This window comes from Panulirus ornatus, chromosome 17, assembly GCF_036320965.1.
Source record: "Panulirus ornatus isolate Po-2019 chromosome 17, ASM3632096v1, whole genome shotgun sequence".
In the NCBI taxonomy this organism is placed as follows: domain Eukaryota; kingdom Metazoa; phylum Arthropoda; class Malacostraca; order Decapoda; family Palinuridae; genus Panulirus; species Panulirus ornatus.
Genome location: NC_092240.1, coordinates 7216087 through 7232500, shown reverse-complemented (window position 1 = coordinate 7232500; position 16414 = coordinate 7216087). Strand labels below are relative to the sequence as shown.

At 40.5% G+C, this 16414-nt stretch overlaps 1 protein-coding gene across 2 annotated transcripts in view; it reads right to left on the bottom strand.

Moving 5' to 3' along the window:
* Positions 1-15926, bottom strand: part of LOC139754545 (uncharacterized) — a 37379-nt gene extending 21453 nt beyond the window's left edge. The window contains exon 1 of one of the 2 annotated variants that reach the window (XM_071671865.1): positions 15597-15926. In XM_071671865.1, coding sequence (XP_071527966.1) covers positions 15597-15875 — 279 coding nt within the window. In that variant the 5' untranslated portion in view covers positions 15876-15926. The remainder of the gene's footprint in view (positions 1-15596) is intronic. The other variant, XM_071671867.1, reaches the window with a different exon arrangement.
* Between the last annotated feature and the right edge of the window lie 488 nt (positions 15927-16414).

The following is a 16414-nucleotide window of genomic DNA, read 5'->3' as shown; positions in this document are numbered from 1 at the left end:
CCCCTTGATGTTTGGACTCTGTTTCAAGATTTCATTTCACCTGTTTTATCATGACGATACGAACTGCATTTCGTTTTATCATGACGATACGAACTGCATTTCGTTTTATCATGATGATACGAACTGCATTTCGTTTTATCATGATGATACGAACTGCATTTCGTTTTATCATGATGATACGAACTGCATTTCGTTTTATCATGATGATACGAACTGCATTTCGTTTTATCATGACGATACGAACTGCATTCGTCTTTTTTTCAGTGAACAATCATGATGGTACGAACTACATTCTTTTTTTTTTCATTTCGTCTTTTTTTTCAGTGAATAATCAGGACATTTGTGCAAAGAGGATGGTCTAATTATACATACAGCCGAATTTAAACGGCTAGTAATCACTGCTTCTATGGATCAGCACAAGTTTATGTGATTCATCGTTACACTTTTTGTGTCTGGTGTCTTCCGTCTACTTCCCTGACCTGACTACTGAATGTAGCTTCATGTGAACAGACACCGAGACAGACAGAGAACCTATTTCAATGATTCACTCATTCGTGAGGAACCTATCTAATGCTTCATTCATTCGTGAGGAACCTATCTAATGCTTCATTCATTCGTGACGAAACAGGTATTAAAAGATGGACGAAGCAGAGTACCTAACCAGTGCTTCATTCATTCGTGACAAAATAGGTTTCAAAGATGAAAGATGCAGTGAACCTATCAAATGCTTCATTCATTCGTGACGAAACAGGTTTTAAAAGATGTACGCAGACTCGACCACAAGATTGATTTGTGCCTGTAACCATCGGCAAATTCACTGTGCACCCCATGCTCATCATGTCAAGGATTACAGAGGTCACAAGACCGCCATCTCCCCTCCTCACCTCCTCCTCGTCCATAACACTTGGAGAGAGAGAGAGAGAGAGAGAGAGAGAGAGAGAGAGAGAGAGAGAGAGAGAGAGAGAGAGAGGACACATCGCTGTGGTCTATGAAGGAACCATTACATCGAGGTCAGAGTGAAGGCCGCGCCCGCTGACTCACAGTCCCCACTGTTCCTGGCGACCGTCGCACGCAGCGCATCAACTTACCTACAAATGGTCTCAACTCGCTCAAAACGCCGTCATATATGTACCCCGCGTCGCTCCACGCACGGGAGAAGGGGCGAACGCCGTCATATACTCCGCGTCGCTGCACGCACGGGAGGAGGGGCGAACGGTTAGTGGAGACTTGGTGGAGCTCTGTAGCGACACCAGTTATCAGGTGTGTCGGTCTCCACCATTACGCGTCGCCGGAAAGCCATGGTTCTGTATACTCGTCTAGATCGTCACCCGAGATTGGGGGTCCCCATTCCCCAAGCCGGCCCCCCGCCGCCTGCCCCGCCCCGTACCCCCCGGGGTCGTCACATGATCCTGTCCGGCGCGGCCCTGGAATCGTCGCCCGAGCCTGGAATTTTCCAGCGGTGAGTGGGTGATCCCCACCACCCACCCACCTGTGTGGGTGGGGAGGGAAGGGTTGTTGTTGGTGGGTTGTCACCCGAGCCTGGAGCCCCAACCTGTCCAGGACCTCACCAGTATCCAGTAACATCACCAAGTCGAGTCTTGCGCCACACACACACACACACGCACCGGGGGACGAGGCGTCGCATGCGTACGACCTTCGTGGCGTCCCCTCAACGAGACAAAAGCCGGTATACACACGTCTGACAAGAGATCCGTTGCGTCCCTCATTGTCCCAGCTGAACGAACGAGCCGTTCGTCTGGCGAGTGAACCCCCCCCCATCCCACCCCCACCGAAAGACGTGCGACAAGTCCCCAAGATGAGTGAGTGGCAGCGTCCGTGGTGGAGACCAGCAGGTCATCACCGCTACCAGCCGTGCGAGCAGTTTCATCCTTGTTATCATTGTGGACAACTTTTACGCACACACACACAATGGGGAAAGTCAGCTTGTTTACCCCGGGAGAGATCACAATGATGTTCCGTTCTCAGTGGAAGCGGAACTTAATAAACCAGCTCGGCCAGTTCAACCTGTTGCTTCAAAAAAAGTCCTGCTAACCTACGTTGGCCAGACAATGTTACGATGTGTTGCATTTGCTCTTAAAGTTGCCGGGGACCCGCTAAATCTCTCTGAGGAGTGTACTCAGTAGTAAAATGACTTCATAAACCTTAAATGTCTACGACAATATGTGAAGCAAGACCTAACCAACACAGAGATAAGTGCCTAACCAACCCAAGCTGGTTCACATTATCATTCGTCCGAGTAAAATATCTTTATTTCATTATCATTATCATTATTATCATTATCATAATTATTATTATGATTATCATTATTATTATCTTCATCTCATTCATCTTGAATAAAAACCCACTAGGACACTGGGGGCGGCGTGACATGATACACACGCTCGAAAGGGGTAAATGAACTGCGTCTTCAAGTAAACGTATAGTGGCGAAGGAAGGAAGGTGGGGAGGGAGCACCAGGGAGGACGTGGAGGGAAAGTTAAGGTTGAACTGCTGGGAAGAAAGGCTGCCCAGGGATGAGACGGATGGGACACGTCGCAGAGCATGCGTTTAAAGGTCGGCAAGTGTTGCGTCCTGACGTATCATGTATAAATATACGTCTGAGCATGTCCCCAGAGGGAGGGAGGAGAAGAGCTAGGGCGCGGGGAGGGAGGGGTTGGGGAAGATGTTATACGGCACCTGACACCATCCTAAGAGAGCCATATCCCCACCTGCCCCTGCCAGCACCAGCTGCCCACACACACACACACACACACACACACACACACACACACACACACCCATAATGACTTAACATCCCCCGTATCTATCCACCTCGAGCCACTGACATCACTAGCTATTCTGAGTGTGTAGGTCGGCCCGGCACGTGGGTGTACTGCTCTAGGTAACAGACATGTCCCAGAGAGAGAGAGAGAGAGAGAGAGAGAGAGAGAGAGAGAGAGAGAGAGAGCACTGGTTCCATCCGCTGACATCACTTGCTATTCTGAGTTCGTAAGTCTAACCCCCGTACGTGAGTGTGTACTGGCCCAGGTACCAGATATACCAGAGTATACCGATCCAAGTAACAGGTATACCTGTGTGTACTAATGTAAGTCACTGATATACTAGTGTATACTGATCCAGATCACAAATATACCTGTGTGTACTGGCCTAGGTCACATATGTATAGTGCATAGAGACCTAGGTCATTGTATATATATATATATATATATATATATATATATATATATATATATATATATATATATATATATATAATATATATATATATATATATATATATATATATATATATATATATATATATATATATATATATATATGCGGGTTCTTGCATCTCACTTATCAACTTAAACTCCGAAATCTGAAACCTAGTTTGCACACTTTCCGTCCCTATTGGAGCTGAATTGAGTTTGATATCAGTAAATAGTGGTGCATCGATCAGTGATCCTGACCGTGGCATTTCACGGGGGGCCGCCCAGGGTCAAGCGCATAGGTTCGAATCCTTTTAACGGCAGTCGGTCTACAGTCAACCCAGGGGGTGGTCGATCAAATGGGTACCTGGTTCAGACTACGCTAGACTTAAAAAATAATACCGCAGGTTGTGATCACGGCGAAAGACAGTACTTGCAACTGGTGAGGGGTGACCAGCCTTGATGACGTAGCCATCATCCAGACAACATAAGAACATGCTACAGCTGATGATGATGATGATGATGATGATTATGATGATGATGATGATGATGATGATGATGATGATGATGATGATGATGATGATGATGATTATGATGATGATGATGATGATGATGATGATGAGTTAGAGCGAAGCCAGGCTTTAAAAATCCGCAGATGATGTCAACACTATTTACTGTCACTTCGGACTTTATATATATATATATATATATATATATATATATATATATATATATATATATATATATATATATATATATATATATATATATATATAAACTAGGCTGTTGATCAGTAAAAAAAACAATGGTCCTATGTCCTAGGCTGTTGATTAGTGAAAAAAAAAATATATATATGGTCCTACTTCCTTCCCTTGCTCGTGCAGAGTCACAACAACATATCTGAGACCCACAAAGAAATGTGATTCCTCAGCCATACAGTCTCAGGCAACGTCCTTGAAATGTGATTCCTCAGCCATACAGTCTCAGGCAACGTCCTTGAATTACACCACTGACAGGTAATTCTTTGAGGGGCAATTAGTCAGGGCAACCAGTGACACCCAGCCTCACAACCGCCATCTGCCATGCCATACTTAATTTGGTCGCTCACTCTTTACTCGATCATAACTGCCGTGTAAGTGGAGAGAAATCACTCCATAATAACTACTAATTTAGTGACATAAGCGTCAGGCAAGGTGGCAATATGGAGGAAGAGAGGAGGGGGGGGGGAAGCGCGCCAAACACTTGGGACCTAAATATCGGCAAAGTAAACAAGAGTTGGGTGCGGGCGGCGCGCGCACGCCCAGAGTTGCTCACTCCCTCAAGCTGACTTTATCTCTCGATTTTTCCGTACGATTATCCTCCCTTGCACACCACGTCTGTTGTCCTTTTTCTCGCCATTATGACTACTTCGAGCAAAAAGACACTTGTTTGAGATACCTAAAGCATGAATGATTATATTTTGAAAGATATAACATGCCTCGAATATAGTATATTAAGGTAGTTGGCGCAAAGAAAAAAAACTATGGCCATGAACAGTTCAACAAAGCATATATTTGGCTAGTGTTAACTTGTGATACCTCGGTCTTCGCTAGTCTGGCTTGAAGACGTTCTGTTCAACGAGGTTGTTAATGGTCAAGTTCACACGTATTGTTTGTGGCTATAGGCTAATCAGTTGCGCTACGAAAGGACCTGTTGCAATTCCCCTCTCGAAGTTTTCAAGATGCTACCCAATTTATCTTTGGCTGGCAAAGATAATGAATGAAACACCTAAGGTCTTCCGTGTTTAAAACTGGTGTCGGATCGTCTTCCTTGCACACTTCATCTGTTACGAGTTTACATAGCCTTCAGGTCTTATACCACGGTATCATCATCTTGCGAGCGCAGGGTTAGGACCAGGACTTACTTCATTTAAATGTCATGTTTCTAGCGCTCAAAAGAGGTCACTGCATAAGATTAGGTTAATACCTAAAAAACACAGAACAACGTTTATCGATATGACTATAATCTAGCATTCAAAATTTATATCAACAATTTCATGCAGGGTTAAATGATTTTCTGTATAAGAAAACGGGAAGAGAAATGCATTTATGTAATGATTCTACATAAATAGGAAAAACATAAAGGAATGACGGTCAAATTCCAAAGATATGACATTTCTGTTTCAGAGTGAATTTCATATATGACAAAAAATAAAAACAAACAAATAAGTCGGTTTGTCCAAAAATACAATCATAATAGCGTTAGCAAAAATCAACCTTGGACTATATAGAGACGAAATGCTGAAAAGAGCGTGTAAAATACCTCGCAGATGAATGGAAACTTCCATGGAGTCCATCACTTACAAGTTTTTACGCGATGTATAAATTACACAATTTACCACAGTCAGTCGTTCTGGGGGGTTGGAATCTCCGGAGTGCGTGAGGGATTGTCGACATGAACACAGATATTCCGAAGCATCGTTAATCAAAAACATCTGTAATCATAGCCCCTAACCTTGCCTAACCTGCCCTAACCCAAAATATATGTCTCCCTAATTTTAGGTTATTGAATGCCTTTTTATTTCGGAATAATTAAACATTGGTTTCTATGAAGTGTCCGATTCAATTTAGTGGATACTGGACACCCGGTTTGTCCGGTGCTCATAATAACGGCATCTGAAAGATGAAAAAAAAAAAAACGATAAAAATGGACTTCCTTTAAGTCATACTTTAACATTACCAACACTTGTTCTACGCCCAATATGAATAATAAGAAACTATATAAAAAAAAAAATCACTTCTTGAGAGTTTTACTTTAAAATATATACAACTGAGAAATGATTTATAGAAAAAAATCCCACGGAGAATAAGAAATATAAACGTACGTTGCACCAAATCATAGGCTAGTGCATAAGCGTTAAGACATTTCTCTGTTAGTGACTTATAGGTTCGCTTCCAAACCTATAAATCTTTCTCCTTTGGTTGGTGTGTCTCCGGAATCCACTTGAGAGGCTTAGGGAGAGTGTTATCCCATAGCGCAGGAGACATGGCAGGTTGGTTAATCCCCTCCTCCTCCTCTTCATAGAGGACATGTTAAAGCCACAATCATCGTCTTCATCGTGATCAAAGTGAAGAACGAAAAAAAAAAGCCGTACTCAAAGAAGTGTCAGTCATATTAATACGCTATCTCTAAGTGAGGCAGATACGAGCAGAGCATGAGATGGGTGGTATGAAAATGGTCTTTCTCCCTTGGCACTCAGTTTAATCTCTAAATATTTTCCTTTTGATAAGTGTGGGTTACTTTTCATTCCAAACGTTACATTTCTTCTATTACTTTCACACAGTTTCGAGTACAGCTGCTTCAAAAAACCTGCCCATTGTTTACACCTTTCAATCAGCTCTTCCATCGGTATTTTGCGTATACCATTTCACATCTTTCAGTATCAGTCAGTTTAAATTTAATCTACGTCTGAATATTTTTGCTCTAGGAGTTTTAAATCAGAAAATTGTATTCTCGTCTATCCTACCCCTGCTTCTCCATTAAATTCACTTAATGTTTCTAACGAGATAGTGGCAAGATTTTTGTTTTTTGGCGTAAAAGTCATGTTTGGAGCAGCAGTGCTAGTAACTAGTCATCGTAAAACCTGACTCATAAAACAACAACCACATTACCATAAGACAAGATGCTTTTGGCACGCAAATGTGCGATTTGTGAATGGGGCCGTCTTGTACATCATCTTTAAAAATACAGAGGAATGTTAACACACGTAAGATCATCAGCACCACTGCCTTGAACTGCTGTGAATAAAATCTCGACCGCTTGTAACATGAGAATACTATGATGACAAAATACACAAAATGGAGGAAGTACTACAGTGTAGCCACTCCCTTTATACTATGTAGCTCCACCATAACCTCGCCAGAGCAGGTGGTCTACGCTAGGTTATACATAGTGTTATAATAACCTTCAGACAGATGTACGTAGTGTTATTTTTTCTACTCTACATACAAAGTGTTATCCTACACTTTATACAAATATGCATACCCTTTATACATCGCATAAATTTTACCCTTTACCATCATAATTACCTCTTTTACTATATATCTTACAACTTAATGTATCCATTCTAACGTCTCATCTTTGGGCATTATCATTCAGGATTGAGCAAAGTACGATATACATAATGATAAAAACTTTAAAGATCTTTGGAAATTCTTTCTTTTTTTTGGGGGGAGGGGGGCCCACAGTATGAATCATCGGTAGTTCTTATCATGCACTCCCGTAATCTTAACACTTGGCGCAATTGCTTAAGCATACAAACATGCGTAACACATTGTACATTCATGAGTCTTCTTCTTGATGAAAGAGATCAGTGTGACAACCGTCCCAACCACCGCCATTGAAACAGACGTCCCCCACAGCCTCTCACAGACGCCTCCCTATGGCCGGCTTGCGCCCAGTTTGTACAGATCCCCGCCACTTAATGGGCAGATGGTGAACTAACACAAATGTTCCTGTTGATTCATTAAAAAAAAAAAAAACAAAGTCTAAGGCAGCAAGGACGATAAATGTTAAATTAGTGTCTGTGAATCTGATATCAAACAGAAAAACGGCATGTGATTGTTCTTGAGATATTGTTTAGAAAATTATATTTCTTATTAATGTTCCATAAGGCGGAATTCAGCAACGAAAGTTGCCTCAAAGATGTATTAAAAATTTCCATTATTTTTCAAAGTTGTCCAGGAATTGTTCGAAAAAGCGAACTTTCAGTAGAAACGTTACAATCTCATCTTCGCCCATCTGGCACTCGCTAAGAATGTTTTAAATTGTTATAATACAAGATGACATCTCGGATGACCCCGAAAAGTAAATGCTTTGAGCACGTGAGATTTTTTTTTCCTCACTTTTCATGTGTATATCATCCAAAAACAAGACGAAAGCAGTGTAAGGAACGAAGCTGATAATGTATAAATATATATTGTCCTGACTCTTGCCAATCTCTGTGCAGTCGTGGATTATAAATCATACTGTGTATATGTTGACGAAAGCGATGATAAAAGTCGGTCGACATCAACATCTCAAACTAAAATGTTGTGTGGCTTCTCTGGGTTGTTTATGGAGCATACACCCATGTGTCAGAAATCAGATTTCATCCTAGAATTTTACCAGATAACTTAAATCTATGATGATATAAAAACACTTTAAATTTAAGGTTTTTACCCCATAACTCCGTTTTAAAATCTATGCAGGTTAGGCTACACCCCCACCCTGCACACTCTTATAAACCACGCTTTCACCTCTGATCTTTTTTTTTTTTTTCATATATTACAACTTCGAGATGTAAAGAAAAACAAGTTATCCTCTACGATGCTCGAGGCATCGAAGAATCCAATAAATAAAGCTTAAGTGCAAATGCCAGTAAGAGTCCCGCCCTCACTAGCAATACATAAATGGAAGAGCTTTCGAAAATATAACTAGAAGGTGTGCAGAATAGTGCACTTAATGCTACACTAGGTGAACATTATATTTATATCTGATGTTTGGAGGGAAAGATGAAAGGTGCGTAAGAAATTTCAAAGCACACACACACGCGCGCGCGTGCAATAAATTGATTATTATAATAATAATAATAACAATTATGGTTCTCACTCATGTATCTCAGGAAAAAAAATCATAAAAGTGGAGGAACTCAAAATATTCAGACTCGTGTAGGGGGGAACAATAATTATAAGACCTTGATGCTCGTAAGTTGTGTAGTACCTGAACGTACGTACGTACGTACGAATGGAAATGAAATTGATAACTTCCACATCATCAGACATGATTGATATGGATGCAAGTTTAAGACTCCGACACAAGGTGGCCATTTTTCTATATATGTTTGATCCCTCAGAGTATTGCTATTATTATTATTGTTATTATTATTATCATTATTATTATTATTATTATTATTATTATTATTATTATTATTATTATTATTATTATTATGAAAATGTAGAAACAGGAGCTGATAAACCAAAACAAGAATAATGCAGCAGATATCTTGCTCTTATGATGATGATGATAACGATTATGAAAATATTAAAAGGAGCAGTGAAGGCAAGAAGAACAGCTATGAAAAACAGTGAGTAGTAAAGGTTTAGTCAGATAACACCAAGTAATGACTTAATACAGTGAGGCTGGTGACTGGTCAGTGTGTGATCACGTCACTGATTACTTCGTTTAAGATATCAAACCTCTGAAAAGAGTTTCCACCAGAAATTGCATTCACATCAAATGGTTACGAAGGAGGGAAAAAAAATATACAGTGGAAAAACACAAGCGAATGAGCGGCTAGGATGTACTTCAGGCAAAATAATAATAATAATAATAATAATAATAATAATAATAATAATAATAATAATAATAATATGGTTTTAGTGTAGATGCAGTAACATATTCCTGCATTCGCGAATTTTGTCTAAAGAATTATGGAACAAAAGATAATCACTTTTCTTTAAAAATAAAAAAAAAATACTTATGAGGAATGTAACAAGATATTACTGCACCGAGGCGACGGCAGTCAGTTAAAGAACGCAGAATAAGGAAATTATTCGCCATGGAAGCAAATAGAGTTAAACACGCTCAGATTAAAGAAGTGGACGCTGTCAGTCTACACGATAAGGGCACGTACCCTGAACTGACATGAATAAATCATTGGATCAAAGCACATTAAAACTGGCAAAACCCACCCGTGTTTATTAGTAGTGTGAGTATCACTCTCAATGAGGAGAGAAGGGTACGAGAGTTTCATTTAAAGATAATATATTTTGAGAAGGGAGCTGAGCTTGCAGAATGTTTCAAATGAAAGATTTGCTATCTAAAACAGGTGGAAAAGACAGAGACGAGCAGTACGTCAAGTAAAAGAACTGAATGAATTCATAAACAAATGTAATGTGGAGACATTATCATAACGAGAGACACAGCCCAACAATACGATACCGTAATAAGTTAATGGCAACACTGCCATTGCATAACGACGAAATCGAAACGTCCTTCGTAAATGCTGTATCAGTGTACACGATACAGTAGATCGCTTGGTTCCATGCCGTGACGTGATGGCGAAAAGACTGATAAATATCATTTAACCAAAAGGCAGTAGGATGGAGAACTAAGCGAACGGTAAATGATACGGGTCGAGTCATTCTGATAACGCTGGCGGAAGTGATAAATCAAATGACACTGTAACGTGGGAGACCTTAATTTATGTAAATTAACGGGAAAGGGAAAGGGGGCCGTAACCCGAGGTCGTGAATAATAAGCTACCATCACAAGCAGCGAAACTGGGAGATACAAGGAGTATATTCAAACGAAAAAAAGAAGTCGTCGTGAATGAGTTGAATCGAGGCCAAGTAGGATGAAGTTCTGTCCTTGTAAAGTAATGATTAGACCACTTTGCTCCTTTCACCACCATCTTGAGCCTCGATACACAAATATTAGTACAGATAATATACCATGCGCTGCTGAGCATCTGAATGACTGATTTCTTCTTTGTATTTTTTTTTTTCACAGTAATAATAAAGATAATATAATAATAATAATAAAACAATAATAATAATAATAATAATAATAATAATAATAATATATAATAATGAAAATAATAATAATAATAATAATAATAATAATAATAATAATAATGATAATAATAATAATAATAATAATAATGCAGTGGTAACAGGAAATTTCTCCTAAAACGGGAAAGAATTGACCATTACTTATTCATTTTTTGGAAATTAATATAACGAAAGAAATAACGTAAAAAACAATTCGAAAACCTACAAATAAAATGAGCTCATTGTCCTCCTATTGAGTTTACAGTGTGGAAATTATTTTCAACGGCGTTACTTTCTCGTACGAGACTGGCCTCCAAGCCTGTACGTTAGTGGAGCGATTGTGAGGTGATGAGTGATGGATGAGGTGGTGAGACGGTTAGACTGTGAGGTAATGCGAGTGATTACGGTGGTGAGGGGAAGCGATTGTCAGGGGATGATTATAATGATGAATTGATTATACGTTGGGTAGGGTAACTGAGGGAGAGGTGAACTGACTCTATAGCATGGTAGGGAGACTGTGAGGAAGGTGATTCTATGATGGAGTTATTGTACTTTAGCGGAGTGATTGTGTAAGAGGAGGGTGATTATGTAATGGAGGAGTGACTTTACGATGGCGGAGTGAACCAGGAGACGCCCAGCATCCTCGTCCTCCTCCAGCTCGCTCACGCCCACCACTTCAGCCATGGTGGGTGGAGGGCGCCGCATGCAATTTACTCTGTTCAGTACAGTCTCTCCTCAAATGGCGCTGCCGGCCACCTCTCTCTCTCTCTCTCTCTCCCTCCCTCCCTCACCTGCCGTATATAGCCAGATACACTGAGCTTTCTCATTCCGCGTGTGTTCCATTCGATATTTATTTTCTTTATATTTGGTCCTTATCTCTTGGGCTTTTAATTAGCTTTACTTACCCGGTAGTATTGTTTTTGTTTTAAGGGTATAATATTGCACATTAGCTGCTGCTTTGTAGTATGCTTATATAGATGTGTGGCTCGGCATGTTATTTATTGTTAAAAGTTACATTTTGTCAATTCTGAACTAAGCTGTAAACAAAGACGAGGTCAAACACTTTGTTTTTGCAATCATCGACTCTGTAAAAACTAACAATTAATTTCTGCATGTTGATTTATTGTTCCTTTGGCCATATAGTGTGTGTGTGTGTGTGTGTGTGTGTGTGTGTGTGTGTGTTACATAATAAATTAGGTGCGCCAGTCTGCCCCAGCTCCTGTCTTGAGGGCTGTTGTCAGCAGCCTAGCCAGCAGCTGTGAGCAGCAACACCCTAATTCGAAAGGTCAGCCCAAATTACGGGGAGTCTGGGGTGGCACAGTGGGCCAGCCCACGCCCAATACAAACACCACCTTATTCCTCACCCACGCCCGCACAATACTCTGTGCCTCATGTCAAGGCCTTCCCAGAAATACTGCCTCCACTGGAAAAAAAAAAAAATCACGTAAAACTTCGTCGCATATACATTCTCGGCCGCGGAATGCCAAACTAAAATCAATGGACGCAGGGGGTTTACCTTGCCCTTCGCCCAAATCCTATCATTCACAGAACTCTTTTTAAAATACGCAGTTAAGGCGTGAGGCTAGAAGATTTAACGCTCCTATGATGTTGGAAATGTGCGTGGCAGTAAATGCGGGAGCTATAAATACGGTGAAAAGCATGAATTAGCAAATCCCTGAGGTAGTCATGGCATGTAAGCGCGGGAGCAAATGCGTGAGGTCGAGCGTGTAACAAGTGTTTTAGAGAATCATGATACCAAGTGCGTGACTCACTTCAGCGAATGCGTGAGACTGTATGTCAGCGACAGATGAATAGCACGGCGTGCAACAGGAAGTGAGTCAGACATAGGGTGGCAAATGAATACGTAACACGGAATATGGAAATTACTGTGAAACGGTAACAATGCGCTAGGTTTGAGCAGCATCGAGTGGTGTCTTCGTGCGGCAGTCACTGCTTAGGAACGTAACATGAAATGCACAAGACTAAATGACAGTCAGTGCATGAGACTGTGTAACATGAAATGCGTGAACTGTAACACTATAACATAAAATGCGTGAGACGGCAAGCGTCGTCAGTATATGGGTAAAGGTGGCGTGAATGTTGATCGTATGCAACATCGTAGCCTATATAAGAATATGCGATTCGTGTGACCTCAAATTCAGTATAACAGAAAATGCGTGACGCGAAGTGTAACACCAAACACCAGGGAAAAGCATGATAATGCCGCAGAGCAAATGCTTAACCACAGCAAATATGTAAGATGCGTGAGAAACGGTGTAACAGCAGTTTCTTAAAAAGGTCGTGGCATAAAATGCGAGAGACTGTTAATGTTATTGAGACAAAATGCGTGAGTCTCTCGCTGCACGAACTGCCTCATTTGAGACCATAAATGCGTGAGAAGGCGCTAAACGAGCTGCTTCTGAGAATATATGGTAGCAAATGCGTGAGATATATAAATGACCACTGCATATGGATTAGGTTTGGGGGGGGGAGAGAGAGAGTGGTGGAGGTTTAACGTTGATTGCGTGAGAAGGCGTGTAATAGCCGGTGGCTCATGGGGGGCATGGAGAAGGGGAATGCGAGAGAGATAGCGTTAGAGGAGTTAAGGTCGAGTAGGGCGTGGTATTGATCGTAGCCCGGGTGGGGTGGCATAGTTCTGGCACCAGTCTGGCCCTAACACACACACACACACACACACACACACACACACAAGTATGGCAAACCAAAGAGTTTGTTTAATTGTATGTGTGCAATTACCATACAGGTAAATATACAAATGCACACATAAAAGATTTAAGTAATCATATATATATATATATATATATATATATATATATATATATATATATATATATATATATATATAAACAATAATTACCTTTCTTACAAAGAAGCATTAATCACGAGTTAGTTAAGGAAAAATAATAAGTGTCACTTGTTCCCTAAGTGACGACAGACCTGTTTCAAAACGGGGAAAAAAACTATATAAGTGAAGAGTCCAACTGTGGTAATAAACGCAATGTAGCCTAAACTAAACGTAAGATGACACGCAAGCACCCATCACTCTCTCTAGGGGTGACGCTAAAGTAATAGCTGTACGAAAAGAGAGAACCAATATCGCGGCCGTGAGAAATAAGCTCAGACTGAAAAAAAAAAAAGTTGGAGTTAATTTACCGATTTGCTTCTTTACAAGTGATATTAACTGACTTTGTTAAACAGTTAAGATAAAAACGTCTAAGTTAGGTTGATCATCATGCCTGAAAACTGTAATAAACAGTGAGTACAGTTTAAAGTTTGATTTCACGAACCCCGTATGTAACTAAATGTTAATATTATTACTATAAATACCAAAAACGTTTTTAACTGTTAAGCCTTTCTAGAAGTTCATATTACATAAGACTGGTCATAGCAATGACTCTTAGTCACAAATCATATGATATATAACTTCTTCCATAATGATGAGCTCTTTTTCAGTGTATTCCCACAGGTTTTCGACTTCTTTAAAAAAAAAAAAGTTTACAAACTCACGCGACCGAAAACATACGGGAATCATTAGTCCCCTTCCGCCCCCACTAGTGAATCACCAGTAATGCGTGCCACATATTCTTCACCTAAAAATGTTGGTGTTGTTGCAAAGTACAACACCCAGCACACCGTATGCCCGATTTTCATACCTTGTTTTTTATTATTATTATAATCTATTAGTCACCAGAGAAACTGTTGTCCTTCCTTTACCTGCTACTGTCTGGAGTGCAACCTTGGAATTGCAGGAGCCTCGAAAATGGAATCCTGGAATATATATAAATATATATATATATATATATATATATATATATATATATATATATATATATTCATTTTAGACGCATGATGGTTAAGCAGGCAAGCTTACTCATGAGTCAGTTCGTAACGTCTTGCAAACGTTGGCTGATTTAACACAGGCTGGCTTGGCTGGTCCAAGGCACCACGACAGAGACTTGATTGACAGTGTAGGTGTGGGTGTCAGGGTGGAGTAAAGTGGAGTGGGTGTAGCAGGGTGAAGTGGGTGTGTAGGGTGGGGTGGGTGTAGGGAAAGACAGACGGAGGGCCGCTCCTCACGGGGAACATTCAATCATGCACTTCCTGTCGTCTACGGGGGGTGGGTGTTGTTATGCCGGCGCCTAACCCACTCCCGAGGATCGGCTGCTCCTGGGTCACAATGGCCTACAGCTGATGCTGACATCAAGGTGTCTTGTCCTCCTACCCCCACCTCTACCATCCGTGGCAGAAAATGTAATTGCGAGACAAAATGTTCCATCATTCTTTAGGACAAGGTGTACATGATATCACATTACTTGAACGTCAACTAAAATTCATTCGCTGTTGCAGTAAATTAATTTCCTGTTTTGTGAAATAAAAAAAAAAAGTATATCTATCTCTGAGATATTATTCTGCAGTTGCCAACAATTTCATAATGTTTGGCATCGTTCTATACAACTGCCAGTGTTTACGATAACATCCAAACATTGACGCCAAAATCGTGACACATGGACAAAGCATTTTGTAAAATTGTTCAACATTTCGAATACAAATTTTCTCCTCATAAATTTACACAATCATACCAACATTATGAAGTTCATAACCTTCAAAAAAAATCACAGCAAAGCTGTTAAATGGCACATTCATTATAACCATAAGGAATATCTGAAGTTTCGGAATTCAGTTACCATAACTATGAAACATTCTCTTCCAATCACGACTTCATTTATTAATAATCACTACTGAAAAGGAAGGAAATTACCCAACCAAAGTGAAAAGCAAGTGTTAAACTTACCTTTGAAAACATAGACGATTTTGGACTAAACCCCCAGTTTGGCGGGGAATGACTGAAGAACATATCACTTTCCCTTCTTAATTGATCCTTAAGATCTCTCAGGATTTCTTCCCCGGATTTTTTCGCACTAGGGGAGAAGCTTCGAAATCGGTCACTAAAGTTTGGCTTATCGTACGAGAGTTTCGATCGGGTGTCCCCGATATCCGGTAAACCACCGTCACTGAAGCTCGGTGTCCTATTGGGTTTAGTGTAACTTCGTGAACTGTTGTAGTATGACATACTGAGCCGAGTTCACCGGGGGCCACTATTATACTGAGGCGGACACTTCGACCCACGCACTAGAATCCTCTCCACCGCTGCAGAACTTGCCAGAACCTGAGTCTCGCATATTCTAGAACAGTAGCGTTCACATGTGCTGTTTTTTACTTTCACTTCGAGTGATGTACATATGTAATAGTACTGAACAATTCCGCGGCTACATTAGGAGGGTATAGTCCGAAATACACAAGAAATAACGAAACATGTACAGAAAATTAGTATTTGGGAACTCCTCAGTCATGCTAAGAGTTACCAGCATTAGGATTTAGCAATATTTTTGTGTTTCTGGGGCGACTAAAGTATTTTCTACCACACTCTATATACCACAAAATCAATCCACCCAATATCTGAATAGGTAGTTATTTCGGATCTTAGTGCGAAAACGTATGTAAATGTGACAACAGAATCGTGATAAGCAACGTCGTCTTATCTGGTAATTTGATGGACCGCAGATAAATGGATGGAGGTAGTAAAATGCTTTTGTAATATATATATCAGAG